Genomic DNA, 12,247 nt, shown 5'->3' with positions numbered 1-12,247 from the left:
CGCTGCCATTTTGCTTGAGGAGCCTTCTTTTGCTCCGAGGTAAACTCTGGAAACTCAGCAGGGGCCCACTCCACCTTTTTAAGCCAGTCGGCTGATGGGCTGGCCTCCGTGCTCGCATGTTACCGACCGAGTATGTGCCCTGACCTCCTTTTTTCGGCTTAGGTGTAGCACTTGGCTTGTGCGCCTGTCGACGGCAAGTCATCCCCTCCGCTTTACCAGTAGGTCGGGTAGCCGCTGCCTCTCCAAGCTCCAAGCCTCGGGAGTTTCCTTACCACCCACTCCAGATTCGGGATGGGACTCCTTCGGGTTCCACCGTACAGGTATTACCTGCTTTAGAACTGGTTTGGCCAGGCCTTTGTGCTGCTGCTTTCCCATGCTTGGGATGGCTCCCAGTTAGCGTTTGGGTGAGTTCCGCATTTTGTTTTTTTGTTTATTTTGTTATTTATTTGCTTTTTATACATCTTCTTCCCACGAGAAGTCCCTACAAAGTCCCTGAGCCCTCCGTTAGCGACTGGGATCATTTTTATAAAGGGCTCCCCCACAGGCTAACTCTCGGGACGGCTCAAGTAACACACTTCGTCAGGGCCGGTGTGGGGTGGGTGTGGGGGGCTGGGATGTGTGTAGGTAGCCTGTAGGGAGGGGAGTGTGTGAGCTCCATATATGAGCCGGCACCACAAGCGCATCGTCAGTGTTGCTTCTTCGCGAACACCCGCTGGCTGTCCAAGACTGATTGTTTCGGTACGTAAGGGATGCCACTATACGCAGATCCGTGTGGTGGCCTCAGCTAGGCCTCATTTTGAACCACCTCACGATCTAATTAGACCAGATTAACGGTAACCTAATAAACAAAACTAAAATTATATTAATATATCTTTGTAGTTTCGCCCTTAAACATCCGATTGTTAGGGGCTCATCAGCCTCTCTCTGCTGGACGAAGATATGATCTTTTATGTCAAAGTGCTGGATCCAGACCGCCTGCAGTAATTACTTGGTGGCAAAATGGAATACGACTTGAAAAAACAACGGAAACTGTAAGTAAAAATTAATTTCTATACAATGCTAAATATACAATCAGTTTTCTTATGTTTATTAAGTGTTTGCACTTATGTCATTTAAAATAAAATAGTTTGCGAATCTGGAATGAACACGACTTTTTATGCAAGATACTCAAAAAGTATAGAAATATATAATAATTCCATACATATTCAAAATATCTCATCTCCCTGGTTACACAACCATCAAGCCGGCACAGATTCCAAGAGAAGGTTCACTAGCCTCGATGGCGCACATCCTTCTTAAAGGGAAGCTGCGCAGTAGCATCTTCAGGAAGATACTGGCAGTGGGGGCTTAAGGCAAAGATAGTCTTTATCCCCATAGCGGGGAAGTTTAAGTTTAAGTGATAGGGAGAGAGTGATAAAACATCAAAAGCTGCAAGACAAGAGCGGACTGTAATGCAATGCAATGCTTACTTACAAGCAACAGCACAAAAATAAAAAGTTAAATAATGTTTTAACACAATTCCAAAGGCATAGTGTACGGGGAATAGAATATAATTCCATTTTGTAGAATTTAAGAAAACACCGGCTGCTTATTCAAAACAAAAGAAAAAAATGCGGAGTGCAAAACAAAAACGCGTCTGATCACTACGAAAGAAAACCATCAGTGACTTTTATCTTAACTTTTATTTCTAACGGAATAATGCTTATTTGTTACTTTTAAAATACAAATCAAATATACCTAGATCAAGATACCTAGTTAACGTACGCCAATTGTTTATACTGACTATTTATGATTTTTTTTAGACGTCAAGTGATGGTAACCAGACAACAAGTACTCTTTCCATCAGCCTAAGTAAAGCCGATGCGGGGAAGTTTTTATCGTGCAAAGCTTACAACCATGCTGTCCCATCGGAGCCTCTAGAAGATGGATGGAAGCTTGACATTCAATGTAAGTGTACAAATTATTTATTTATAACAAAATACATCGAATGTTTTAATTTTTGAATTTGAATTTGAATTCTTAAATTTTTTTGGCGCTCCAGTCAATTGATCAGTGTTTGACAGTGTTTGATCATGGTTTGACAGGGATTTCATTATAAATTGAAGCCAAAAAGACTCCTTTAGAAATTGAGGAGGAGTTATCTTTATACTCATTTTTCCAGTCTTCGACTATCTGGACTTAACGGATCTAATTACTAGAGGTATTTTAACTAGCCTACCCACACTATTGGCTGATTTGGATAGTTGGTCAGTCTTTTCGTTAATAGCAATGTTTTTATGACCTGCTATTCAGTGCATAATGAAATTGCTTGTAAAGGCACTGTCTATGTTATGGTGGATTTTTTCTAATAAGTACAAATTTGGTTCATTACAGTTACTTATCTTTAAGGCAACTTGACTATCACAGAGAACACATTATTGTATTCGTTCACTTATTGAAAATAAACGTGATATCTAAAATTCATTTAGATTCTTTCAAAATTATATAAAGTAGACCATTTATGACTGTTCGGGTGTGAGCGGATATTTGTTAGCCCATTAACAAATACTATAACTATTTTACGCATCTCGGCGATGTTTAAACCCTTTGAGGTTGGCAACGAAAGAACTTGGACAGAGTACTCTTCTTGTCGACTGAGCCTAAGAACAAGTCACTAAACTGACACCAATCCTCGTATCTTCCCGAATACGTCGGAATGCGTATTTTTTCGAACTGCAGCTCTGTGGTTCCCGATGAGTCCCGAATCCTCTCCAGAAGTTGAGTTTGTCCCTCAAATAAGCGTTCCACAGTGTTTGATAGCAGTAGATTTGAGTTGTCGTGCTCATAATCGTGACTGCTCCGGTCACGTATGGCTTCGGTGAAAATACTATGCGCACTAAAGAACTTTTTCTCATATTCGGGAATATCCAAATCCGGATCCACGTATTCATCTTCATCATTATATTGGACCAGCTCTTCAGAGAGCTCCATAAAGCGTTTAAAAGTTGCAACCAGTCGGCCCAATTTGTGCTCTAATGCTTGCACAGAAGTACATGACTTTACAATTTCTTGCGCCTCCGTAGCCACGCGAGTTAGTTGCGATTTGCAGGCACCACGTTGCTGAATTATACGATGCACTAGAGCCTTCATGGTGAACAGTGGCCAACGATATCACTCAATATATATGTATAAAAAAGAAACTCAAACGCGGAAATCCGGCTCGAAGGACCAAATTTGCTATGGTTATGAATTAGTGGACTGTATAATCTTTTAATATATTGAGCTTATTGATTTACATATATTGATTGTTTAAGATTGCCGGTTATGTTACAACGTGGGGGAGGGGGGGGGGGGGGGGGCTATGATGCAGCGGTATAAACTATGCGTGCGGTTGGTTTCATCTAGAGATTTTTACTAACTTCCACTCCACAAAAGAAGTCGAGACAAAAGGGAATTGAAAGATCAGGCAATGCGACGGTCCAATGCAAAACGGTACACATCGTTGTATGCGTATGCAGCTGCGGGCTTAAGCTATACGTGAGAACATTACAGCTATGTTTTGGACACAAGCAATAACAGCACAGTTATGCGCATAAAAATAGTTACTTAAGCGGTGCAATACAATCATGAGCGTATGAATAGGGCGGTTGTAATATACATGAACATCGAACTAAAACTACGAGGCTCATTTCTCAACAATTATTAAATCCAACATTTTGAGTTTCTATTACGTATAAAGTCCGTGTTCTTAACTGCAAGAACATCTTTAAATTGAATTACAATATTTTTGGGAGGCCCTATTCTTACTATGGCTTCGCGACAGTGGTTTGCACATTCAGACTGCCAATCTGAACTTATCAACACGTTGTGCTACTTATGATTTATAATTTTATTAAATTTTTTTCAGATGTTCCGGAGGCCTATGTTCGATTGGGAACGTCTTTAGATGCAAATACTTTACGTGAGGGCTCAGATGTTTACTTTGATTGTCTAGTGATAGCTCATCCAAATGTTTTTCGAATTGAATGGCGTCACAACGTAAGTATTAAAAAATTGGAGAAAACGGGTTTGTAGACTTTTTAAAAAATATCTTTGTGGGGGCAAGAGCAGCACCCGACCCAGACGTCAAGATATTTGGAGCGTTGCAACGGGTTGGAAGCATAAGACTATTCAAAATTTATGACAAAATTTACTAGTATTGAGCTTACAAACCATTTTTTTAATTATATTAAGTATACTAATAGTATTGTATTTTTATACACGGCTAGCCCCACGGCTCTATATTTATACCCGATGCTTACTCCGTATGTGAGTTGCTGTCTAGCTCCGCTCCGCCAGATATCGCATACTGCACGAGGAAGAAAGTGTGAGAAAGAAGAAATGAGTAAGCGCGTGAAATGTTTTGCGGATCCCCTGCAATTTTATTGTGCCTTAAGCCTATAATAATGATCCGATATGATCGGAAATCAACTAGATTTGGCTAGATTTTCTATGATTTTCTGTTTACAGTTTCTTGCATCTTGCAGATTCCAGATGCCACAGGTTTTCGTCCTTTGTGGGGGCGAAAGGACACGGGGCGAAATTTTGTAGTACACTTGAAACAGTGTGATACCTCATAAGCCTGAAAAAATTTTATCTTTGAGATCTAGCCTCTCATCGGGACGGACAGACACACATAGCAATATCAACACCTATTGATGCTGATCAAGAATATATTGTAATGAATGAAGATTTAGTAAATTGACTATTGTTGTCATCTCGGATGACATCTCGGCTTTGCTGTATCTATCAGATTGCTGAATCTGGATCAGATCGGATCATTTTTATAGCCAAAAGGAACAAATTAATTTGCAGTGGCTACGCAGCGCCCGACGATATGTTCAGACTCGTTTTCTGTCTCTCCCGCACGCACACATTGTCGCTCAATGTAGCCATACTGACTATGTATCGGGTACGAATGTAGAGTTGCGGTCGCCGCGGCAACTCACAACGTTCCCCCTTCGTTTTATCCATTTTTACGTTATGTAAAAAGCGAGCAAATAGAGCAGAGTCTCCTTCCTCTTACTCATCCCACCTCTCGACTGAAATAAGACTAGATTAAGCGCAGAAGCTTTTCACCCTCCACCACTTCATTACGTTGTATACTACAATAAGTTTAATTTTCTGACGGACTTGGTTGTTTCGAAAATATAAATCGTGATAAAATACCTTAATTTGTTAAATTAAAGCAAAACAACGGAACTTTCTGACCTTTCTTTCAATTTAAGAAGATCAAGTCATTTTAGATGCAGCATCTGTGTATTTTAAAATGTCTGACAAGCTGTGAGTATCAGCATTCATATTGAAAATAATTGAATTAAATATGTCGGGAAATAGCTGCCTTTACCGATCTTAATAAGCAGAATTTAGTATATTACGAGCACAGTCTATGCTGTTACGCGAAAATTCGTTACGCGCTGTTGACCTAACAAATTATTTCATAGGTTTGGTTACAAAAAAAAAGTATGTTCTGTAAATGGTGTCAAATTTTTGTTATTGCATCAAAAAGTCATCTATTTTCAAAACAGTTAAAAAACTGAGAAATCTAGCGTTTTGTAAAATTGTTGTGAAAGTTAAAACAGGAGCCTGCTTGAATATGTATATCCAAGCAGCTTTTGGTTTCGCACACATTAAGAAAAACTATTATAAATTTTTTTTCTTTTTCTTATAGGATCAACCATTGTTTCATAACATTTCTCAAGGGATAATAATTAGTAACCACTCTTTGGTTCTGCAAGGTGTGACAAGATCAACTGCTGGTAACTATTCATGCGTTGGATTTAATGCAGAAGGAGAAGGAATCAGTGCCCCGTTTGCCTTGAATATTTTGTGTAAGTTTTTCTCGTAGGATGTTTTTATAGATATTTATTTTTAGTAAAACAAAAAAGCTAACTTCCGTGCGAGAAAGCTAAATTATTAAAAAGTAAAATCGTTTTCACAGTTTAAGACCAACATAAAGTCTAACAACACAAAACGTATAACCATTAAAAGAATTCAATGGGACATATATAGACTCCATCGCGGGTATAAAAGTTAAAATGCTTTAAAACTTTAAAATGGAGCCCTGGTGAACGAAACTCAGCCGGTACGCGAGCCTGGAATAAACCCTAGCCGTCGTAGCCGCTGAGAGGAGTAGCAGTGAATAAAATAGACAGTAGTTTTAGACGGGCTGATTCGCAGCGGTTAGAGCTTGCGCGCGAAACTATTGCCGTTTCTCCTTTGCTTGTCGGCTTTTTTTGAGAATGTCGTTGACCACAAGTACAGTGATCACTCACTGTATAATCAAATAACTTTGAATGTGTGTACGTACAGATACCTGGCCGAATCACATTTATTGAATAATTTATTCACAGGCCTTTTTTATACGTGGTTATTTATATATTTTTGTTGAAATAATTCGGCACTGTGATTTACCTGTGGCTCTGGTTAAGGGTTGTTTGAAAAACGATGCATTCCCTCCCACAAGTTCATACCAACCAGGAATACCCACGAGCAGCTCTCAAGAGTAGCGAAGTTTGAAGTCCAGCGGGCCACCAATGACAACTGCAGGAACAGCAACAGCAACGAGCGAGGGATGATATCCAATGGGGATATCCAACGAAGCGCCAAGATTAATCCAATCCAACTTCTGTCCAATCCAGAAAATCAGTGTTCACCCGGGGCGCCAAAAATGAATGTGCTAAATAGCCTGCCGTTAGGCACGATTTCTGAGGGTTTAATTAGACACTGGAATCAGACAGACCGACAGATCAAACTTGTGCACTCAATTGACTTTCAATTATAAGTGCGTTCATTCTAAAGCGGCGCCCTCTTCATGAGCGGCTGCTGCTTGCATAGGCTCCGTTCGCAACATGGTATAAGAGCGCACGACATTACAATTCAAGAGCGTGATTTCATACATGTCTCTTAGGTATAATTATAGATATATATAGTGACATATCTATAGTCCATGCTCCGCATACCCTTAGCTATGTCTATTACCCTGCACCCACAATACTATAATCAATCCGACACCCTCAGCTTCGAACCCCCATAAACAATCTGAGCATCATAATATAAATAGTCTACATCTAAATAGGAAAGTCAGTTCTGTTCAAGACAAACGCCAATCGCGACACCGTCGAAGAATTCACCCAAGTTAATTCCATTCAAGGCATCTGACCTCAGTCATCGTCGGGGAAACTAACTAACCATTGTACGCTAAGTTTAAGTGAAATAATAAATCTTTTTTTAAAACTTAAACTCAAGTGTCGCATACTTAACTACATATATATATATAGACAGGCAACTGATTTGCCTTAACAGTATTTATTTACCAACTTTTAAAGTTGAACTTTGTCTTATTTCATTTTTTAGATTCTCCCACATGTTTGCAGAACCAGAAGAAAATCTATGGGATAGCAAAACACGAAGATGCTAAAATAAGGTGTGTTGTCGATGCAAACCCACATGAAGTCGAATTTAGTTGGACATTTAATAATTCGGCGGAAAGTATTGACGTTGCTAAAAATCACATTATTCAATCGGGTAAGTTCTGCCTAACCACACATGCAAGCCGATAAACTATAAGAACTGCTCCTGTTCAGTGGCTCGTAGTAAGATGATCGATTCAAGACGAATGGTCGGATGTTGTATGTTGTTACTTTTGAAGCAACTTATGCAACAAGACGGATGGACGGACGGAGGACTATTGATGCTGACCAAGAATATATATACTTTATAGGGTCGGAAACGCTTCCTTCTGGACGTTACACGCATTCATTTTCACCAAAAATCGAATATACCCCTATCCTCATTTTGAGTATCGGGTATAAAAAAAGTGGTTTGCACAATTTCGGTTTGTCTGGTCTCTACACCAGGAAGTTTGAAGAGAGAGCGGACAGCAGTCAAAAAATTCGGTTTCTCAATGTGATTCTGCACCAAAGAAGAGCAAGTTGGGCTTTCCAGCCAATTAAGTCATTTTTTGGGATGCACGCGGTATTATCTACATTGACTTCTTCAAAAAGCTAAAAAAAATCAATGGAGAATATTATTACAGCTTATTGGGTCAATTTAATGAGGATATGCAAAAGAACAACCCCTATTAAGTTTTTTTTTTTTTTTTTTTAAAACATTACTCAAGCCAAGGAGAAGCTTAATACATACTATGGGAACTGTGCACCATCAATTTCAATGGTAAAAAAGTGGTAACGTAGACTAAGTTGAAAGATACAATTATGGTTTATCCAAAAATCTGTTTTGCATTTAAAAAGTCACAGACTATAGAACAGCCTCGTAAATTTCAGTACAATGAGCGAATTTTAATATTTCAAAATTCTTTGAAATCAGCTAGATATCATATATTACATCTTTTTAGGCACATCTTCCGTTGTAACATACACTCCAATAACTGAACTGGACTATGGTACCCTTTTATGTATAGCTACGAATAAAATCGGAAAGCAGCGAGTACCCTGCGTATTTCACATTATTGCTGCAGGTAAATTTTACTTTTTAATAATCAATAACAATTCTATAATTCTCTTTATAAAACTCTAGTGACTTAGAACCTATTCCTGTTAAATTAAATTAATATTAAATAGACTTATGAAAAATGTTGACCTTTTTAATGTTGAAAAGATTCATCTGACAAAAAACTAAAGCTATCAGATATGTGCAATGAGTTTTGCTTGATGTACATATGCGGTAACAACTGATCAAGTTGAAAAAGTTAAAAAAAATCAACGATTGAGAACAAATTATACTAAGCAAGAAACAAATATTTTTGTTATTTTTTAAATGAAAAATATTAATTAAAAAATATTTTTTTAATATATTTATTTGGATGTAAGTTTGAAATTATTATATATCTTGATTTTTTAAGCCTGTATTGTAATGTACCATTAAGTAATGATAAAATGTGATTTGAGGATAATTGGTCAAACGGCTTCATAGCGTTTTTACAAACGATATGCCGAAGTCATGTGATATGGAAATCTGACTGAAAAAAAAACATTTTTGAAACCCGTCCCTAGAAGAGTACCTTCCCAAATGCCACATTACCACATTAAATACTGTTGCAAATAAAAAATGTTGGTATTGTTAGAAAAAAAATGGTCCTATTCCGAAGAAAGTAAAAACAACACTGTGCCAGAAGTACCGACCGCTGTTTAACGGTTCATTTAAAATCATATTTCACAGGAATTTATGCTTTGGTTTTAGTCAACTATGAATAGGTAGACTCGATATTCATACCGCCATGGTTGCATTTTCGCCCTCCTCGCCGCATGCTCATATATCCCAGCATCCGTCTGAGCCTGTTTTATTAGCCACCGTCGTCGTTGGACTCGGGCTCGCAATTGCATTTCGTAACAACTCGTCTATCTAATCAGCATTAACTGCGTAAAACTTAGTCCCTTACTGCAGTCTCTGGCATAGGAGATGCTAGCTTCTCAACTGAAGGTATCTCGGTGGATCTCGTTTTGAAATCGCGGATTTCAGATTTCACCACTAGCATCACTGCCGTCGTTGCCCAGAAGATTACGGATAGTCAACCTTGCGTCTCAATTAGCACTGCTAATTGGCCTATACCTTTGAATATCCAGCTTGCTGGCCTTTTGTGCCATAAGCCGCAGCACATTGATCGGAGCCGGACTTTTCTTTGAGTTGCTGTGTGTAAGACAAATTTAGCTGGCGCCTGGATTACCTTTGCTGCTGAAGACACATCTCGGATGGATTCTATCTGGTGTCGGCCACTCGGCCCCTAACTCTTCGTCGGTTATCGCAACCCAATCTTCGGATGACACCAATCACAGCATTTGGCTCGATGACTTGGTTCGTCAATTTTGGGAAGTGCACAAACCTCTTTGAGCCAATCGCAAGGGCAACAGAGGAGGAACACTTCGTCAACCATCACACTAGCTTACCCTCAGGGGAATACTCTGTTCGCTTGCCTATAAAGCAAAGATTAGAGTCCTTGGGATATTTTCAAGCAAAGAAAACTTCGAGCGCAAGGTCATGAACATTCTGTCAGGAAGTTTTCGAGTAATGACATCTTTAATTGTGTTATTCAGAAAATTTGTATAAATGACATTATTTTCTGGTATATTTTCTAATTTTAGCTTATTGTTTATTAATAATGCTTTTATCTCTAATTCTTCTATAAACTTACGAAGACTGCCGTTGAATCTGGTGGTGTATAGTTGTCGCAAGAGTTTTTCATACAGTGTGTGAGTTTTGAACTCCTTGATTAGCGCCGCCTTCAGTTCGTGCCATGTGTTGGGTTGTATCATCTGCGATATGCGTTGTGTCTCTCCTGTCAGTTGGATCTCGGTCACTCCAAATAGGATCCTTTGTTGTCGAAGATCTTCAGTTGGATATAAACTGCATACATATTCGATTCGGTTGATGAACGAACTCAACTGTCCAGATGAACCATCAAAGGCAGGTATTTGTCGGATCGACAGCAATGCCTGGTTCAAGTGGATTTCGATCAATGTCAGTGGTGGTAACGCCATGTTGTATTTGTTGGTGTTGATTGGTTTTGTTTTGTTGTAGTTTTTAACTTTATTTTGGTTCACTTGTAAGTTTTTTTGATTTTGTATTTAGTGTTTCACTGTCCTTGGTGATTCACTATCTCCGCTCACTTCAGTTCACTTAAATTAGTTTTGCAAATCGTATGTGCTTGCAGCACATAGATTCTTTGGCGGATTTCACAATTTTATTAACGATTCCGGTATTACGTGATCACAGTAATTATAAATTACACAAGCTGACCATTACCGAAATATAGGTGTTAATTTTAAACGAAATCGTCCCCGACTTAACTTTACGTCTGCTTGTCTCAAACGGAACTGATTTGTCTATTGTTTGTTAGTTTCCATGAGCCCTTCTCTCGACTCTGGCTTCGGGTGCTGCTTTCCTCGGCTGCATATTCGTGTCGGTGGCGTACGTGCCTGGACCGATATTTGGGGATTCGTCGGCGTTTGATCAAAGGCATTCGCTGCTGGCGATCGGTGTTGCATTACATGAGGGAGCTAGGAATGTGATACTCCTTGATTTTATGACTAGCTCTGATTGGTCCTCATGAGTGGCATGATTCTACGAATCAATTTCCCGAGTGCTAAGCTATTAAGCGTTTTTAATAACTGTTGCAATTTGAAGTTAATGAAAGTCGAGAGGTTGTATATAATTCACAATTTATTTGCATATGTAAACCAACTTAACGCGTATGTACATATGGGGATGATTGGGTGAACGATTGATGCGAGGATGTTAATCTAATAGCTGCGACGATTAGCTCAAGACTGACCATGCAAGGGCTGACGGGCCAAATTGCCGGGCCCTATGCAGCAAGCTTAGACGCGGGCGAGAGAGTAGGATAGCCCGAGAGGCCGCTGTTAAGCCGAGTACGAGAGATTGTGACATAAGGAGACGAAAGAATTCCGTTGAATGTGCATATGCGGTAGCAAATGATCTTTACAGTGGGGGCATTGGAAATGACAACAACAAAATGCATTTCCTTTTGGCCGCACCACTGGCAATAATTTACAATATTTAAGCTGATTGACCCGACACCGCGAGTGGCGTGATTCTGGCTTGATGAATCAATGGGGTCCATTGTTTAAAAAATGTGGGGCCCTAGCTTGGAGTGTGGGAAGAATCAGTTGTTGATTCTTCAGTGGTGTCCTGTTACTTGTGTGGATGGGGTACTAGTGTGGATGAGGTGGATGAATTGGACATAAACATAATGTGTATGGGACGTGGAGAATTATGGATTTGTGACTATATATATATAAATAAAGATATAAAATTTTTTATAAACTAAATAAAAAAAAACGTTGTATGAGGCTTTTTTATAGTTTTATCTAATATGATCAGCTTCTTATATACCCTTCCTTTTTATCACTCGCAATACCAGAATTGTTTTGAATGTAATTATTTTATTGTCTATAAAAAATTGTTCTTATATATTTTAAGGTCGACCGGAAAAAGTGCACAATTGTACTCTAATCAATATATCTGTGTCATCATTAACGGTTACTTGTAGTGATGGTTTCAATGGCGGTCTACCGCAACATTTTCTTATGGAGCTGACGGACACTAATACACATGTAAGATACACTAGATTAAAAATATTTTATGTTCAACATTATTCCTCACCCGTCAAACATACTCGTATTAATATTATATAAACTGAGAGGGGAGAGAAGATCGCTTGCAAAAAAACTAATAAGGAAGTGATACTGAA

General features: G+C 38.9%; 1 protein-coding gene across 1 annotated transcript in view; it reads left to right on the top strand.

The window, feature by feature from the left end:
• Positions 1 to 12,247, top strand: part of LOC6591694 (protein turtle) — a 40,102-nt gene that overhangs the window by 15,962 nt on the left and 11,893 nt on the right. Inside the window, exons 6-12 of the mRNA XM_002016750.2 lie at positions 880 to 1,031; positions 1,803 to 1,947; positions 3,887 to 4,017; positions 5,690 to 5,849; positions 7,375 to 7,545; positions 8,375 to 8,497; positions 11,977 to 12,110. Of these exons, the coding sequence (XP_002016786.2) occupies positions 880 to 1,031; positions 1,803 to 1,947; positions 3,887 to 4,017; positions 5,690 to 5,849; positions 7,375 to 7,545; positions 8,375 to 8,497; positions 11,977 to 12,110 (1,016 nt within the window). The remainder of the gene's footprint in view (positions 1 to 879; positions 1,032 to 1,802; positions 1,948 to 3,886; positions 4,018 to 5,689; positions 5,850 to 7,374; positions 7,546 to 8,374; positions 8,498 to 11,976; positions 12,111 to 12,247) is intronic.

This window comes from Drosophila persimilis, unplaced genomic scaffold (assembly GCF_003286085.1).
Source record: "Drosophila persimilis strain 14011-0111.01,24,50 unplaced genomic scaffold, DperRS2 tig00000000-arrow-pilon, whole genome shotgun sequence".
Lineage (NCBI taxonomy): Eukaryota > Metazoa > Arthropoda > Insecta > Diptera > Drosophilidae > Drosophila > Drosophila persimilis.
Note: the sequence above shows the minus strand (reverse complement) of the source record. Positions and strands in the feature narration are given on the sequence as shown.